General features: G+C 51.8%; 1 protein-coding gene across 1 annotated transcript; it reads right to left on the bottom strand.

Annotated features, from left to right (window-relative positions):
- Nucleotides 1–995: 995 nt before the first annotated feature.
- On the bottom strand, nucleotides 996–18,084 carry Hdac11 (histone deacetylase 11). Its single transcript, XM_021190508.2, has 10 exons — nucleotides 17,954–18,084; nucleotides 17,257–17,405; nucleotides 15,547–15,647; nucleotides 9,922–10,038; nucleotides 9,308–9,350; nucleotides 7,715–7,791; nucleotides 6,742–6,804; nucleotides 6,137–6,233; nucleotides 3,285–3,463; nucleotides 996–2,612 (listed from the first exon to the last, which is right to left on the bottom strand). The coding sequence occupies exons 1-10, from the start codon at nucleotides 18,049–18,051 to the stop codon at nucleotides 2,397–2,399; spliced, it is 1,140 nt and encodes a 379-aa protein (XP_021046167.1). The 5' UTR covers nucleotides 18,052–18,084; the 3' UTR covers nucleotides 996–2,396.
- Nucleotides 18,085–18,719: the final 635 nt, after the last annotated feature.

Here is an 18,719-nt window from a genome sequence, read left to right as displayed (position 1 = left end):
GAAGTGGGTTTGAGACCCTCTTTAGCTGCCCTTGAGAGACAGCCTTCTCCTGGCTGCCTTGAGACCAAGATGCAGAACTCCTCGCTCCTTCTCCAGCACCATGTCTTCTGGACACTGCCATGGTTCCTGCCAGGATGATAATGGACTGAACTTCTGAACCTATAAGCCAGCCCCAACTAAATGTTGTCCTTTATAAGAATTGCCTTGGTCATGGTGTCTCTTCACAGCAATGGAAACCCTAAGACACCTCCAAATAATTCTTAGCACAACAGGAGGCTCTCAGGTAAATCCAGACACGCCAGACTAATACCTGGCACCTTGTGCAGTTCTGTCAATGGCAGCCTCTGTCATGTGCTCACACCCTCCTGTCCCTTTAGCATTTCAACACAGATCACATCCACCTGTGCCACTGGGACATACATGGTCACTCTGCTAAGCTGACAAGTTTCTGTCGCCCTTGCCTGCCTGGAGACCCACCCTGGGACAACACATCCCCCTGTGTTACAACCGCTTCACAGATCTGTATGATCCCCACACCTACTGCCCTGGCTGGGCCCCACCCACCGTGTGGAGTAAGCCACGCCATGCCCACTGTGCCATCATCTCAGATGAGATCTGCTGGCCTGTCACCCCTCATTTCCCAGATCCCAACCTCAGGGGATCTTATTGCCAAGGATACCATACCTCCTTTTACTGGTAAGCGCCCCAACCCTGCACCCCACCCCCAGCCCTGCACCCCATCCCCAGCCCTGCATCCCAGCAAAGGATGAGCCTCATACTTGCACATCTGACAGAACAGGGTTGTAACCTTGCTCATTACTCAGACATGTGTGGCCAGGGGCAAACTCCTCACCCTCCTTCTGGGGCCTCAGTTTCCCTCTCTGCTAAAATGGGGATTGTGGTATCCTCAGACCTTTGATGATGGAAAACAACAACAAAACAAACAAACAAACAAAACAGCCACTCATCTTGGGCAGCCGCCCTGGTTACGTGTCTGGATTGGTGAATTTTGAATCTTTATTTCCAGTGGTCCTCAGGAGGCAGGTCTGTCTACCTCAGAACACACAGCAACAACCTGGAGCCTGAATGGCACTCAGACAAACTCCACAGTGACAAACTGTGCTGTCGCCACTCCCCAATGTCCTGGGAGGTACCTCCAGTCAGAGGCAGAGAGGCCATGGCAGAGGGGTGTGGAGCTGCATTATTAGTACTGTGGGGTTTGGTCCAGGTCAGTGGTGTAGACAACGGGTGACATTGGCATCCTCCCGACTCCAGCAGATGGAGTATGAAGGACGCCATGAAGGCTGTGGGAATACCCCACATGGTAATGAATATGAGTCCTGTAGTTGGGGCAGATCCAGGGCAGGAGGAAACCCAGCTGGCCCACATCCTCTTACCCCTGTGCCTTTGGTTATGCTGCCAATCTCTGGCTAGGGGTGGCTGCTTTCCTGCCTACATCACGGAGGGCCCTGGCTGTCCCTTCAGGGTCGAATGGCCAGAGGGCAGGTAGACCTTGGGGCCACAGAGACGAAAATTGGGCACTTTAGGTGAGCCCAGTGGAGACTGTAGCTCGGTCTGTGGGGCCACTGTACCTAAATGTTACCCTCGCTGGCCTCCCTCTAGCAAGCTCCACCTAGGACTAGCTTGGCCACCAGCCACCATCTTATTCCTGTCTGCTGGGCCTTGCCTTCTCTCCATCCTGGTCAGCAGGCCCATAAAAACTCCAGTTTGGAGGGTCACTCCTGAGCTAAACACTCATCCCAAACGTGTTTCCATGCTGAACAGAGGAGATAAGTTGGGGGCCTTGGGCATCCTCAATGCTCCACTCCATCATCATAGGGGGGCTTGGGGAAACATGTCTGGACCCTGACTTATTGGGGGAACCCAAACTGGAGAGTCCCAGTTTCCTTCCTTAGGCCTCCAAATCCATACCAGGACTACTACCTGTTAGCTGAGAACCCAGTGCCCCCTGGAGGCTGGCTATGGAAACTTCCCTCAGACCCACGGACACCAACGTCCAGGAGGGGACCCTCTCCAGACTGAAGTGAGGAAGTAAGCCAACCAGGTCAGGGAGGGCCCTTCTTCTGGCTGATCTGGACAGCAAACGACTCTACTCCAGAGGTCCCTCCCTGTGGCTGGAGCTAAGCTGTCCTCCCCGACTCGTGATGGCCTGCCTGCTTCCTGCACGGCTCCTCCCTGGGACTCAGCTCTTCCACCCCAAGGCCCAGAGACCCTTGGGCACCTGGTGGGGAGTGGAGAAACGGCCAGCAAGGCTGGCTCCTGCTCTTCCTGCCCCTCCACGCTCACTGGCAGCTGTCTTCACAGCAACAAACACAGGCGGGTGGGCGGGTGGATGGGGTGGGGGGGCAGGTATGACAATGTTCTGTGAGTAGCCGTCAAGGAACAGCACAGGAAAGCAGGGGGATGCCCGAGTTTTGTGCCGAGACGCAGGGAAACTCAGGCCCAATGAGCCCCAGGTCATGCAAGTTGAGGATGGAGTCGGCGATAATACGGGCTGTGCGCTTCTGGTACCCACCCGAAGTCACCATGAGGATGGGTATATCGTGGGCTCGGACCACACGGAAAACCACTTCATCCCTCTTCACAATGCCCTGTGGGAAGACAGGCATTGAGTTCAGATAGACCCGAGTTCTCGTGGTATCAAAAGGTACTACTGCAAGTCTAGCCCTCCAGACATAAGGCTGCCCATATTTTCTAATTTTGCCAACCATCAGAGCATGGCTTTCCTGCTCTACCCAGGACTAGGACACGCAGCTTGGCAGATAGACAAATACCTAAAAATGGCCCCCTGGGGGGCATGATGTACCCTGGGCTGATAGATGCATGTCCTAGGTCGCCCTAGGGTCCCTATGGCTTGAATATGAAATGTCCCCCACAGGTTCACACGTGTTTGAACACTTGTTCCCTGGCTGGTGGTGCTGCCTGGGAAGGTCCTAGACCTTTAGTTGACAGAGCCTGCTAGAAAGTACATCACGTTTTAAACCTGGGCCCCACTTCCTATTCTTTCTCTTCCTGTGTACAGACCAAATGTGATCTCTCTGCTTCCTGCCTACCCCACCAGGCCCACGTCCCCGCTACTATGTCTTCCCTGCTGTGAATAATCCCACTCCTTCAGGAACTGTGAGTTAAAATGAGTCCTTTGCCCCGAGCGGCCACGGTTATCAGAGGATTCTCTCCCAGCAACAGAAAGGTGACTGATATGTGGTCGGACGGTGGCCAGGCTACAGGTGAATCCCCAGATGTCTCCCCATGCTAGGACATACCGCTGGGCTGATGGACAGCCCCCCGAGGCGGTCCCCCTCCAGCACGTCCGTGCCTGCGTTGTACACCACCACATCAGGCAGGTGCTCCTGGAGGGACCTCCTGACATTCCTCTCCACCTTCTCCAGATATTCCTCATCTTCCGTGCCCCACTCCAACTCCACCTTCCGCCTGATGGCCTCTGGGAAGGAGACACAAACAGCCCCGAGTACAAAGCGGGGAAACTGAGGCAGAGGATGGCATCCATGCGGGGACTTGTAGAAACCCACAATAGGACTGACTGCATCTCAGCCTGGCCTCTCCCTGCACCAAAGCTGAGTGGCGAAGGGTCCGTGGGAGGACAGGTGACAGAAGCTGAAACTTTATCCCTGAGGGCCTAGGAACCCATCCTTGAGCCCTACCAACACTGAGCACCCCACATATCCAAGCCCAGGCTCCAAATAGTTCAGAGTCAGCTTAGGCAGAGTCAGCAGTAGCCTTGCCTCACCACCTGTGCCTACATGGCCCTGCCATGTTTTCATCGTCCATGTCCCGGGAGGTCCATCTGTCGAAGGCTTGGTTCGCAGCCCATGGTATGATGCTGCAACTGATGACGACCTTTAAAAGGTTGACCCAAGTGTTGGAAGTGGTACAACTTGGCAGTGATATATCACGACCAGGCCCCGGAATGTCTCTGCCTCCGGTCATGATGAGGTGAGAAGGTTTCCTACCACACATGTAGCTGTGGTACCCTGTAACGTGATAGTGCAACAGGTCCTACTGAACAGGCTGGGACCTTAAAGCCATGGGCCAAGGCTAACTCTCCTCCTCTCAAGCTGTCAGCCAGCTCCACTCTAAGGCTGCTGCTGACCTCAGTAGTGATCCCACGGTACTGGTTTCTTCAAAATAATCCTACATATTCTGTCATGGAGACAGAAAGCTGACGGAGACACCTCCGCCAGTGGGGCAGGCAAGTTGCTGATTTCAAACTTGGTCTCAGAGCCTCTGAGTCCATTTCTGCTATTTTTTTTGTTTCTTTTTCAACATTTTATTATATTTTAATTTACTTATATTTTATCTTATTTTAATTATACATATATGGGAGTACGTTCGTAAGTACAGTGCTTGCAGAGGCCAGAAGAGGGCATCAGATCCCCTGGAGCTGGAATTATAGGTGGTTATGAACTACCTGATAAGGGACCTGGGACTTAAACTTAGCTATTTTCAAACTGAGCATTTTTCCCCCAGCCTTCATTTTTGGTGCGAGGTTATGGAGTATCGCTGTGACAGATTTTAAGAATATTATGTTAACATTTGAAGTTGGGGGTGGAAAAGCCACTGAGTGTGGGAACCTGGAAGATAAGAACATTGAAAGCAGTGCAGACAATGGAGGCCTGGGTTGTGATGTTTCATGGGGAATCGTAGGCTCTACCAAGGGCTACTCGCGTGCTATTCTGTATTGAGAATCTGTGGTTCTGGTAAGCTGAGGTGAAGAATCAGCTATGACTAACAAGAGGCCAATGACACTGAGATAAAACTCTGTTTTTCTGCGACAACTGACACTAGTCAGGTGGGACTGAGAATTAGTGATAATTAAGAAAAGACCAGCATCATTAAGGCAAAAATCTGGGAAGTGTTTGCTCAGGGTCAACACAGAAGCAAGGGTGCAGAGGAGACCAAGGCCGTATACTGTGCTGGAAGCCAAGTTTTGTGATGTGGAGAGTCTCCCACATGGTACTGGTTTTGAAGGCATGGAAGGGATATGGAGAAAAGTTGAGGCTTGACACCCAGTGGTGGGATAAGAGACCCTAAGAGAGACCAGGGAGGTGATTAGTGGAGGTGCATCCATCGTAGACTACAGAAGACCCTAGTACCATGGGATGACCGGCAAGGTCAGCAACAGCTGTGGAGTAGAGCTGGCATGAGCCTAGGACACAAGATATACTGCAGAGGCTGGAAATGGAGAAATGGACCAGGCCCGTCACAGCTCTGAGAACTGTGGATGGGTCCCAGATGTCGTGCACTGGACTTTTTACACTGTTGCATTGGTTAGATTGTGATTGTGCACTGGTTCTGGTTCTTCCCTCGCAAGAGTTTTTGTTGTTGTTGTTGTTGTTTTTTAAAAGTGTTTATTTTGATCTTGTAAGAACCCCGTTATCAGACTTCGGATATTTTAGAGAAACTTTGAACTTTGAAAGATATTTTAAGTGTTTTAAAGAGACTGGACTTTTAAAGTGCTTGAATATTTAAAGACTAGAACTTTTAAAGGTTGGAATGTTTGATACTGTGATATTAATACTAACATACCATCCTGGGGACAAATGGTAGAGGAAGGCTATGGTTGAATAGTAATGTTTGTCCATCACATCGACAACAAGGGGGCAACTGTGTTGTATTTTATGGGTGGTGTCACCCCTGGGTAGGTAGTCCTAGGGTTTAAGAAAAGAAACTCAGCATGTCGGGAGGAGTCAGCCAGTGAGCAGCATTCCTCTACGGCTTCTGCTTCACTTCTCACCGAGTTCCTTCCCTGACTCCCCTCATAATGAGCATATAGAGACGGTAAGCTGAAATAAACTTTTTCCTCCCCAGGTTGCTTTTAGTCATGGTGTTTCATCACAGCAATAGAAATCTCCCCAAGGCACAAATCCTTTCTTCTTCCATCTTTATGTTTTCTATTGCACCCCTGCTCTCTCTCTCTCTCTCTCTCTCTCTCTCTCTCTCTCTCTCTCTCTCTCTCGTCGAGTGGCTCCCTTAGGTCCCCATGTGCTTGTGGGTATAGTGGGAGCACTCACTTCGTGGGGACACTACAGATAAAGGAGTGGCATAGTCATACCCATCAGGCACACACTGAGGACAGAGGTTGGGATAAACTTACCTTTAGCAAAGCGATCCCCAGGGTAGATGTGGCGGTTGTAAACATCCATGATGTATACTCGCTTGTCACCCATGAAGTCTCGCTCGTGCCCATTGCCCTATGCGCAGACACAACTGTCACTGCAGGCAGCTGCTCTCAGGACAGTGGGGTGGGGGGACCCTAACCACCGCAGGAACTGCCTCCTGCTCTGTCAGGTGGCTTGACCTTAGGGATCTAGTGTCAGACAGCTGACAGGCAGTAGAGCCGGGCACTCTCCAGACATGACCCCATAGCCTCTTTCAGAACTGCAGTGTGGTCAACCCTGTCTCTCACCCTCTCTGCGAAGCAGAGCAAGGTCTGGCCTTGCTTGCTACCCTCTTGGCTTTGCAGGGGCATTGGTGGAACTGGGACACAGAGTACAAACTACAAAGGGTTGTATATGTGAGACTTGGTTTACCTGGAGCCGAGTAGTTGAGCCTTATGAAGAGCTCCTGCCTGGTATATGAGTGGTCAACAGGAGGCAGTGAGACCCCTTGGGTTCAAGGACAGAAGCTACCAGGGACATGGGAAGGCGACTGACTCACCAAAGGAAGGCGCTGGTGCCTGGGCTCCTACAGAGTACTCACCTGGTGGGCATCGAGATCAATGATGGTGGCTCTGGAGATGCCTTCCACACGTTCAAACAGGAACTGACAGGGAGAGAAGATGTGTGAGGACCTGACAGGTCAGAGGACCCAACCCTTTGGGGACTAAGGGAAGGGGTTGGGGGGTCAGGAGGACAATGGGTAAGACATCACTTTCCCAGGAGTGCTGGGGTGCTAGGAGAAATGCGGGGAGCAGTGGAGGGTGGGAATGGGAGGGAAGGCTCGGGGGCAGGGAGTATGTACTATGGCCTGAAGGTTAAGAGATCAGGTCGTGAATCCCCTGGGGAATATGGGGTTGACAGATTAGCCCCACAGTGTTAGAATTTAACTCCCCACTTTGCTTCATTCTATAATGCTAAATCCTGATGCCTCTTCCTCCACTAGGAGACCCCTTCCCTGTTCCCCTCTAAGTTCTAACATTCAGGTCTGCTGACAGCCTGTAAGAACAGAGACTGCATTTAGCCTGGCACCCAGCATGAGACTCAGCAGAGAGCACATTGAGGGCTCAGGGGTTCCACAGACCCACAGAGTGGGCAAGCTCCCTTCACTCAGCTTCCTCAGAGTGATGCTCAGGGCTCAGTGAGGGAGGAGCAAGCGACAAAGCTGGGTCCGGGTTAGGATCTGAAATCGACACCACCTATGCGGAGCTCTGTTGTCACCAGGATCTTAACTTGTCCCTGCCCACTTCAGCCACACCCTTCTTCATACCCACAGTCCTGAAACCCACCCGCCCGCCCACCAGCCTGTCCCTCCACCCACACCTACTCCTAGCACTGGGGAAGCTGTGATGACTCCCTCCTGCCACAGACACCTTCTAGTGGCTGGAATGTGCCAGGTCCAGTTCGGCCAGGAAGACCCTCCCCACTGTGAGCCCACCTCCCTCCCCTAGAGTGTGTGGTAAGCTATGGGATGATGCGGTCTTTAGAGGTAAGGTACCACAGGTTCAGAGACACACCTTGATGGCCAGTGTGATGTCTGCATAGGCACAGAAGCCCCCACCACGGTCACTGGAGCAGTGGTGGAAGCCACCACCTGCAGAAAGCCAGACAGTGGTGTTGGTCAGAACCAGGTCTAGGCGCTCCCCCTTACCATCCCCGAATCCCCCTCCTGCTGGGATTCCAGGTTGGCCAAGTGAGCAGAACACCTGGGCATGTCATCAAATCCAGACCAAGAGGTAGCTCTATGCTATACCCACCTCGCCCCATAGTAAAAGCCACTTTTCAGGGAGACCCAGCCATGTCAGTCAGCTGTGTTGCCCTGGGGTTTCCACACTAGGAAAGGGGCAGCATTAGCAGGCTTGCTTTGGACCCAGGTTTTCCCTGTAGTGGACAGAGATGACTAGGAACGGTACCCTATGCTGGCCACGGCTGACCATACCAAGCCAAACCCTGAGACATAGACTGGGAGCCCTTTTTGCTTTGGACCAGAGGGGCTGCTGTTGCCTGTCTTCTGCTAAAATGGCTAGTAAGCTGCTACTGCCCCTGTATCATTGGAGACCCTGGGTTATAGAAACCTTCTGAAATGGAGGTCCAAAACTATCCCCACCTTGACAGTGTGAGGTGGGGGCTGTGCAGATAAAGAACTTGACTCTTCCACTCACTGGGGTGGCAACCTGGCACCCAGTTTGCTGAAGTCAGAAGAGAGCTCCAACTTCACTGTACCTTTTACAGATGAGCTGCCCCAGGCTCAGAGAGGACCAACAACATGCCCAGAAAATATAACAATCAAACAGTTAGCAGCACCATTAGTGAAATCCAGGCTTCATTAGGACCCAGACGCTCAGTTAACCAGGCCCTAGTTTCCATGATAGGCGTATCACTGAGGTCCTCCATGAACCGGGAACTATGCTACAGACATACATGGCATAAACTACCCATGTGCCTATGCAACTGGGTATCCTAACACCAAGGCTATGCCAGGTCTAATTGGGTACCTGGCAATGCAAGCAGGAAAAGTCATGGCCCTTGGCCATGTGGAGTTCACAAAAAGGGATCCTCTAGGGTCCTGCACAAGCCAGCAGCTTCCACATAAGACAACTATGCAACAGCAAAGGAAAGGCTGCTAGGAAAAAGGTTCTTCAACTGTCAAGGACTGTGAAGACAGACTGCAGAGACCACACAGAACCAGAAAGCACTGGCCCCCAGAACTCCTGATGTGGCACTTAGCCTGGGCCTATCCACTCGTCCCATGACCAAGCCCTGTCCACTGGCCTAGACCCCAGAAAGATGGACCCTTTCAGGAGAACCACGTGGAGGCGACTAATTCCACACAGACATGCCCAGGAGCCTACCTGAGGGATGGCACAGGCTCTCTGGGTGGGAGAGAATTCCCTGTCATTGGAAATATGTAAATGTTGGGTGGGGATATTCTCAGAACAAATATTTCACAGCAGACAGAGGTACCCGTGGGGCCTACACAGGAACAAAAAGGCTGTATACTAACTACTCCAGGCTACTCAGCTGGCTCGGAAGGCTTTCCTGTCCTTCTGTACCCACACCCTTTCCACTTCCCTCTGGACAGCCAGACATTCTGAAGCTCCAGCACTCACCAACATTGATAGCCCAGCCTCGCTCCACAGCCAGCTTCCCCGCCTTTGGAAACAAGCAGAGGGTAGGAGTTCAGGCTCATCCTGAGGTAGGCAAGTACGCATTCAATATAAGCTCTGGGGCAGGAATAAGCCACAGGAAGAACGAGGCAGCACCGCGTTCCTCAACAGACCAGTGGCGACCAGGGGAAAAACCCAACTGCCCGAGTGGGGAAGGGTTGGGAGTGGCCATCCCAGTTTTATGGGGAAAACACCAGAAATTCAAGTGAGGTGAGCTGAGGATTCCCACATAGCTTTTTGAATGGAAAAGAGACAGTCTGCTTGGGGAAATACCGCAAGCTGGTGGGTGCAACCCTGCAGGCATTTGGGGGGAATGAATGGCAATAAATACAAAACTTGGTAGTTCCAGAGTGCTGTGACCATGGCTGGGACAGACCTCATTGATTCTGACACAAAGTGTCCCCACACTACCAGCCCCCCAGCAGTGAAGAGAACTCCTGTAGAACATATGCTTTCTGGGCTGCAAATGCAGTAACTCAAATTGTTATTGAATGGGACAAGTCCCTACAGGGCAAAGTGGGATAGGGGCCTGGAGCTGCACACCCCACCCAGCCTACCATGATGGTGCCTCCAGTCTGGGTCCGCAGGGGTCTCAGCACCTTCCTCTGCACAAGGAAGTTGGGAAGAAAGATGACAGGGGGGATCTCAGTGATGGTAGCCACCACAAAGGACCACTGTGGAAAGAGACATGGAAGTCAAACTTGATGCCAGGCCTGGGCATGGTGGCTCCCCTCTCCTTCTTGGGAAGCGACAGCTGGGTCCTAGCTTTGCTAGCTTGGGCACAGTGAAGTAGATGGCAGTGTTCTAAAGCACTCTTCTGCCCTCTTGTGTCTAGTATAAGGACTGCAGGCTGTGCTGAGACTGCAATGGGGCTCCTCTTCTCCCCGCAGCCCGGGACTAACCAGGAGGGCCTTGTCTCCAAGGCCAAGTGTCAGCATGAGACAGGCAGGTCCTGACCAGTGCTGGGACACTTGTAGCCAAGGCTAACAAGCTAGCAGGTGCTATGACAGAGAAGTACCAGTCTTCACGGGAAGGGAGAGGGCCTCGTGGAGAAGGCAATGCCTACAAAAGGTAAACAGTGAACAAGAGTCCCCCAGATGCAGGCTTTAGGTCAAAGATGCAATTTAGGGCAAGGGATTGAGTTCAGGAATGTCAGAAGCTGGACAGGGCATGGAAAGGAAGCATCTCTGTGGTCTGCGGTGGTTCCGGACCTAGTCTGCTAGCACAGGCTCACAGCATACTGTCAGGGCAGTACAGAGGCACTTGGAAAGCCAGAACTAAAAACTAAAATAACAGGGACTCCCTGAGCCCCATCTCCAGCTGATGTGAGTACTTTGTTATTTTTCCCTGCACTTCCAATCCTGACTCCGTTCTTTTCTGCTCGGCTCTGCAGAGGCAGGTTTGGATGTATCTAGCTCCCTCTGTTGCCCCTTGCTCTTTTCGTTGGAGACAACAATACTTCTACATATCCATGGATGCCGTGGTACTATGTAGACCAGACTGGCCTCCAATTCAGAGGCATCTGCCTTTGCCTCCTGAATGCTGTGATTTAGTATGCACTACATTTATACCCTGCCTGTTCTACCTTTATAGACAGCAATTCCATGCTTTCACCAGGGGACTGCTTCACGGCCAAGATCCCCGAGGACTCCAGGCCTATGTGTAAATGGAGTCATATTTACATGGAACCTGAGCATATCCTCCTGTATAAATCATGCCTACATTGCTTATAGCATGGGCCATATTATCACGTTGAGAGAAGTTTATGCCACAGTCTAGGGAGCAACAGAAGAAATGTGTATGTTAAGATGGATGCATTATTGTTTTAAGAACATTCTCCCTCTGGTTGGTTAGACCTGAGAACAAAGGGCCCAAAAACATGAGCCTGTACTTATGAGTCACTTAAAGGTCACGTGGTAGTATATGCCTCTCATCCCAGCTTGGAGGCCGACGACTATGGAGTCCAAGGCCAGCTCTGGCTACACAAGACCCTGCCTCAAAGAAACAAAACAAAACAAAACAAATAAAACATGCATGTTTAATGAGAATCCTGTGCCTCAGTCACTTCAGGCATATTTCAAGCGCTGGCCAAACACTGAGGCTGGTGGTTGGATGGAGCTGAGCTAGGATGTGCCATGACAGCTTTCTGGAAAAACAAACCTGTTGGTCACCAAATAAAACACTGGTGCAAGGTAGGAGTGGGTTGTGACTCTGGAGGAAGAGGGACAAAGGGATTTGGCAGAGTGGTCCATGGGGCACGGTAATTACAGTGGTCAGAGTGAATGAATATGGCCTCACAGTGGCCTCAGTTGTGTGATCTTGCATGCAGCTGTTTCCTTCTGTGCCTGCCTCCTTGTCTGCAAATCAGGGTCTGAAATGAGGGTATTAACAGTGGAAGCCTGCTGAAGGGGCCCTGCTGAAGAGGCCTGTCATTACCTCCTTAAAACACTGTCCTAGCTGCCCAGAAGACTATTGTAGACCTGCACACAGCTGCCAGCATGTCCGTGTCACCATCCAAAGATGCACGGCATCTGTGTCTATCCCCTCCAGAGGTACACTAGTACTACCAATCCTTAATCTAAAATAACACTGTGGGACCTAGAGGCCAGTGCCTGTAAACCCACTGGCTTAGGAGGTTGAAGATAAAGATCATGAGCTCACACCAACTTTGTCTCAAAATTAAAGTGTTTTTTTACATTTATATTTTAAAGAGGGGAGGTTGATGACGTAGTTTAGTAATTGATGACGTAGTTTAGTAATTGTGCACCTGCCTGAGATTAGACAAACCAAGCTAAACTCCCAGGAATCCCTGGGCTCTGTCATTTTTCTTACACCACAAAGCAGGTGAAACCAATGCTTTGCGCTGGGGGCCGCAGGCTCCTGATATGATGTCCTCTTGGGCTCTCTACTGCTTCTATCTGCTATTTGTTCTTTAATTTTGCTTGCTATAAACTTTAATAAACTCATTCATTCAAAATTCACATGGCTAGGCTAGACATTTCCTTGGTACAGAATCGTTGTAACCCTGAGGCCCTCCCCCCAATAAGCAAAATTAGGTATTGAGACAAACGTGTATGGGCATACCCATAGCAACACAACTGCCAATCATTAAAATGGGAGAAACAGCCCACATGTGCACAAGCTAATAGACAAACAAGATGTGGTACACCACATGGTGGAGTATTATGCATCCATGAAGAAGAATGTGTCGGGGGTGGTATGTGGCTTCCTGGCAAAACACTTGCCCTGCATACTAGAGCTCTCAATCCCAACCACTGGGGAAGAAAAATGCTCAATATGCTCTGTGGTGAGGCAAACCAGATGCCAAAGCTCACACACTGATTTCATCTGTATTGAGTCAAGTACAAAGTACGTGAGTCTATGGCAGCACAGTAAGTGGGCGGAGACCGGGCAGAGGGATGGCAATTGCAGGGAGCAAATGCTCTGTGGGATCAGGTTTTCTTTCAGGGTGACAGGAACAGCTATAGACCGTGACATCACATGGATGAAAGATGGAGACACTGCTGAGCCTTAAGATGGTGGATTGTGAAATATGTAATTCACCACATTTTTTTTTAAAAAGGGGAGATGAGCCTCTTGGAAGATAGGAAGAACTGACTAAGTCAAAGACCCAGGTTCCCATGCCCTACAGCCTCTCCCATCTTCTGCCCTCTGGGTGTCCTGAGGTCAGTCTCCCTCCTTCCTACTGGGCCTTTGCACTTGTGGCCCATGCTTAGACTGTCCCTCCCTCACTCCCACCCTTCAGGCCTGCTGGACTCAATGTCGTCCACACCCTTTTTTTGCTGTCCTCCTTTCTGCAGGTGCTGGGCACATGTTCAGCAAGTTACATGTCTTCTTTGCTCTCCGCTGGAGAGAGACTTGGTCTCTGGTTCCATCCCTCCCCTGTAGGACTCAAAACAGCATGCCCATTGGCTATGAACTTGCTGACCGTGCTCAGGGACAGACATCAGGAGCCGCTCTGACCTGCTCCCAGGGACAGGGCCCTAGAGTTCACAGCAAGGAAAGACCCGTGCTGATGTTGCCAAGATTCCAGTCTTAATGGGTCCAGTCCTAGGCTGTACACACAGTAGGTGCTCCTGCAACAATGTTGTCTTTCTCTTTGGGGTCCCTGGTCACTGGGATGGGAGGCTGCAGCACTGCAGGTGTGTGGGAGAGAGCAGATGAGGCAGCAGGAGGCAGGGAAGGAGGATGGTGCACAACACCCACAGGAAGACCCAAGAACCACCACCAATGGGAACACTAAAGAGACCTGCCAGACACCATTTGGCATGTCTCCGGTAAAGGAAAGGGACAGACCGTGCAGACACGGGGTGGGGGAGGTGTGTCTGAGCTGTGCATTAGCTAGGTCTTACCTGAGTGGCAACAGCACCTCACCCATCACTCCCCCACCTGCAAACCTGGTCGTGGTACTCAGGATAAAACCCATGTTTCCTCCTCAGCTTGCCAGACTCACTGTGGCCTGGCCACGCAAGACCTGGTGTATTATAAAAGTTACGTTTCTCCCTTTGATCTGGCTCCCACGGAGCTCTGAGCCAAGCGTCCTCATGGTGAACAGCTGTGTGTTTTGCTGATAAAGCTGAGCCCCCCACCTCTGTTCTTATTTTCTGTTGGGGAATCACAGACTACACTGCTTCCAGATTTGGGGAACACCTGCCCTATAAGTTTCCCATAAGGGTTTGTAAATGGGCGGAATCCTAGTAAATATCCCCCCAGCCTGTGCCGCATCCCGGCCCCACTCTGTTTTGGTCTCTCCCTGCCAAACTCAGAGCATCCTCCTCCTGCCTTCCCCTCTCCCTCTGACTCCTGGCCAGGCTTCTAGGCTATGGACTAATCACGCATGTCTGGGCCCCAGGAAACCAGGGCAGCCAGGCACTGGGCTTCCAGCCAGCGCTTCACACCTCTCTCCTGGGAGCCAGGACTCAGCGTCTTCCTGGCAATCTTTCCCAAGCTCACACTGCCATGGCCCATCTAGAATTCTCAGAGCTCAGACCATGGCTGGAGGGGAAAGAAGTAGCAACTGTGGCCCTGATCCTGAATAGATGCCCACTAGGGCCCTCCCCATGCTTAACACCACCAGCCCCAAGTGATTTGGAGCAGACTACTTCTGAGCCAAGGTCTTTCCAACAGAGTGAAACAGCCTGTTGACTTCTGCCATCTGTGGAGTCCTGAAGCCTTGGGCTCTGGCGGGAAACATGGGAACCAGAACTCCCATTCTCTGAGGCAGAGAATCGATGGCACCCTGATCAATCAATGGCAGTTCCAGCCAGCGCAGACTGGCAACCATGCCCTCCCCCCAACGTCAACCTGTCACATAAAGGATGTACCAAAGACCTTGACTTCCAATAGGAGTTTACAGTCTCCTGTGCAAAGAGGCCACGGGCAGACAGTGGTAGTCCAGTGTGGCCTACAGTTGGGATTTTAAAGCTTACAGTTAGAACATTCAGAATCAGGGTAGGGGCTAGGGCTGGGGCTCAGTGGTAGGGTGCTTGCCTAACATGCTCAATCCCAATAATCATAAAAACTAAAAACAAAAAACACCCCCTGAAAAACCCAATATAAAAAAATAGAAAAAAAAAGAGAAATCTGAGAATATCATTTAATAAGCGGCATTCTGGCTTCTCTTGATAAAGCAGGTCCTGTAGTCTTGGCCCGGCAGTACGGCAACCAACCACACAGCCCATATGGAAGGGGAAGATCTGCTGCTGCACCCCAGACACCTCCATCTGCCCCCACCACCATCTTTATGTTCCCTTACGGACCCTGAGGCATTTCAAACCCACTTTGCCCAAGAGTTTTCATTTACAGGGAGACCTTGGAATAGCATCTCAGGCCACTACAAAAACAGGTCAGAATAAAGTGGCCGAGTGGACAGGACAGGGCTAATGTCCCCTCTCACTGAAGTGATGCCAGCAACAGCCTTTAAGCCCTGTCTAGAGCATAGGCTGAAGGTCACCAATATGCCCAAAGCCTCTAAGGGGTTCTGTCTGCACATACCCTGAAAATGGGGAGCTAACTATATACAGAGATATCTTCTTAGTGGTCCCTCTTCATCTTAAGAACCTCCCCTGTGCTAGGGACAGGAGTCCCTAGATGCCTAGGGCTGAGCTGTTCTTCCTCCTGCCACTGCTCCCGGCCACAGTCCACAGATCCCTGTACTGTACCTTTAGCTCGTTGAGATAGCGCCTCGTGTGCACCACCAGCAGGTCCTCCTCTGAGGCCTCCCGAGCCTCCACCAGCATGCCATCGGACAGCAGCTTCTCTTCTGGAACCACAGAGCAAAACCCTGCTTCCTTTCCAGTTCTCGAAGCAGGCCCAGCCCCTAGGCCCACCCTCAGGCTGCAGGTTAGCCTCTGGCAGCCCCTCAGCATACAGTGAACTTGTGGGTATTCTGAGAATGGCTGCCTCCTTAGGCCAGTGTGGCCAGTGGTTAGACTCTCTGTCCAAGGGTGTTGAACTTGAAACACACAGCAGTCTCCATATTTTCTGTGTTGCTGACAGCCACCAGGTGAACTCAGGTACAACTGGATGACTTCCAGGAGCAGACAGCACAAAGAACAGGAATGTTCTCAAGGAAGAAAAAAGCTCTTCAGAGCAACTCTCCCTCCACAGGTGGCTCAGGATGGCATGGCCTTTCTCTGCCTGAGCCTTGCTCATCTCCCTTGCTAACCAAAGGAGAGCAGTGGCTCACAGGCAGCAGACGCCAGAGCTGAACAACTGCTGTTTTCAGAGTATTGTCTTCCTGCTGCGACCTTCTATTTATGGCAAATGAAACTGCCCTTTCCCATTTTGATGACATGGGTTTCCTTTTAAAACAAAGTTAAGTTTTAAAAATTCCCAAAGCTCATTTAAAAATATGCAGTAAGTGTAGGAGTAGTTGTATAGGGAGGCATCGGGGTGTCTGAATGGCTTGCAGAATCTGGTTTCTGTATAGGGCTACCAAAGATTCATTTCATTTTACAAAAGAAACTGAGGCTGAGAACAGACATATCCCCTCCCCCCAGGACGGTGAGACTGGGCCGTGATGCTCTGGTTCTAGAGAAATCACAACCTAGGGACTATTTTCAATGAGTCGTGCTCAGATGCCAACCGGTCCCATCCATATCTATACATAGGTCCAGAGCATCCCATGGCCTCCGACACCTCCAGACTCAGCCAGGGCACCCAAGGAGCCTGCCCTGTGGTCCTGCCTCCCATCCTTCCTCATCCTCGGAGGAACAGGAGTAAGAGGGGCTGGCTGCTCACTCCCAGCTGAGGGGGGGGGGATGAGGAACACATCTGTGATGCCACTGATGGGGCAGGTGGGGGCAGAGGGCACCAGCAGGAAACCATTTGTGCAGGCAACAGACATGCAAGGTTAGCATCCCAGACTTATACCAACACCACACATCACCTGTGTGCTTTCTAGTCCATGATTTCCTTTGGATGTTCAGGCAGGTCCCTACAGCGGACAGGGAAGCTGTGCCACTTGCCGTAGACAGGAGGTCCCCAGAGGAACGAAATTAACCCAACAGAAACAGCTGTGTTATTAATGTCTAATTTGATCCTATTTTCTGCACGATGCAGACCCGGGAGCTTGCTCTAGATTTTTAGGAAGGGAGATAGGGATCTAACAGGAGGGAATACAAGACAGGGTCCATCTTGCTTAGTAGCCTGCCTGGAAAGACCCTTTAACAGCAAGGCAGAAGGCGGTCTGGGGGCTGAAATCAGGTAAGGATGGGATGAACAGAGATGGAGGAGCAGATGCAGGTCTGAGGGGGCGGTGAGGATGTGGGGAAGGAAAAAAATGGAGAAGGTAGATGCAGGTCTGAGGATGTGGTAGGTATAGGGAAATGGAGGAGGCAGGTGCTAGTCTAAGGAGGGACGGCTCTTACCTTTCAGGAAGTTGATCACCTTGCCCCATTTCCCAGCATCAAAGGGGTGCAGCTTCTCCAGGCCCATGAAGGTGATGTTGTAACGTGGGGAGTACACAATGGGCCAGCGTTTCTCTGGTACATGCTGGTACAGCTGTGTTGCGTGAGGCCTCCAACATGCAGAATAGACACACATATGGACGACAGCCTCCTTGTGGAAAGCAATGTCCCCCCTCCCCACTCACACCAGGTCACTTAACCAACAGGAATGAAAACAGCTCCTAACTGAGCCCTGGCTGGCTTTGACTAAATCAGCTTCCAACACAGTCCTCACAGCGGCTCTGGGGACCAGGTGTGCCCAAGGTCACATGCCAGTGCCAGGTGTATTCAGGAGTACTGGTGCCAAGGCCCAAGGCCTGCACGGGGAAAGGCGGGGTGTATGGTGTAGGGGCTGGGATGTGGCTGTCTCACGAGTTAGCTCACACATCTGTGAAGCTGGGAACAAAATGCGCTGGGGCGTTGGGGGTGGGGGGAGTGCGTAGACCGAGATTGCAGGAGGCTGTGCCCTAGTCGCAGCCTGCAGCCCACCGCGGTGCCCTGCAAAGGGGAGACCCACCGTTCGTCCGCACGGTCACCCAACCCGCCCCCAGCTGTCCCGCCGTGCCCACGGGGATCCCAGAACCCATGCTTGGCCCCACGCGCGACCCCGCACACTCACATCCCGCAGCCGGCCCTGCCTGTTCTGGACGCCACTCCGCACCGGGAGGGGTGGGAGGGGTGCAGGAGGCAGGGCCTACGCAGAACACACGCCTCCATGGCGCTGGGAGCTGGAGGTGGAGCTCTGGCCTGCAGCTGCGTCACAGACAACCGGACCGGGCGCCGGCCAAGGAGAAGCACCCAATGGAGTGCCGCCTGGAGGGCGTGGTCATGCGCAGCTCCGCCCGCATTCCCAGGGTAGAAATAAGCAGACACTTGCTTAGGTGATGTGACCACAGACTTCTCTGCACTATGTGGTGGTGGTGGGTCTGTTTTGGGCATACCAGCCCCGCTATATGTTCTTTCCTGGGGTGCATCTCTCCATTTCTGTGCTATCTGTGGCTATTTCACCATGGTATAAGCATAAGGCATATCATAAAATGCCTTGAACCTGTTTCCCTATTGTAGAACAAGTCTGGTGATTCTATTTTTAGGGTCCAGTCGTAAATATCTGAACATTTGTCCTGTCTCCATTCCCCCTACACCCTGACCCTGGAAGCTGACCGACAGCTGGGGCCCCAACAATGGAGGCCAGAAGAAGAGACAATTGGGCCTCTGTTGACCCAGCTGTCTTCATCAACTAAACAGAAGCAGCTGACCAGAGAAGCAGCCAGGAACTAATATGACAGCTGGGAGCCCAGGGGCCACAGAGTCATGTGAAGGGAACGGGCAACTTTTTGTTATTGTTGTTTTGTTTTGTTTTGTTAGGGCACGAGGCAGCGTGCCAC

The sequence above is a fragment of the Mus pahari genome, chromosome 2 (genome assembly GCF_900095145.1).
Source record: "Mus pahari chromosome 2, PAHARI_EIJ_v1.1, whole genome shotgun sequence".
NCBI classification, from domain to species: domain Eukaryota; kingdom Metazoa; phylum Chordata; class Mammalia; order Rodentia; family Muridae; genus Mus; species Mus pahari.
The sequence above is the reverse complement of the archived record's forward strand: the minus strand, read 5'-3'. Positions and strand labels throughout refer to the sequence as shown.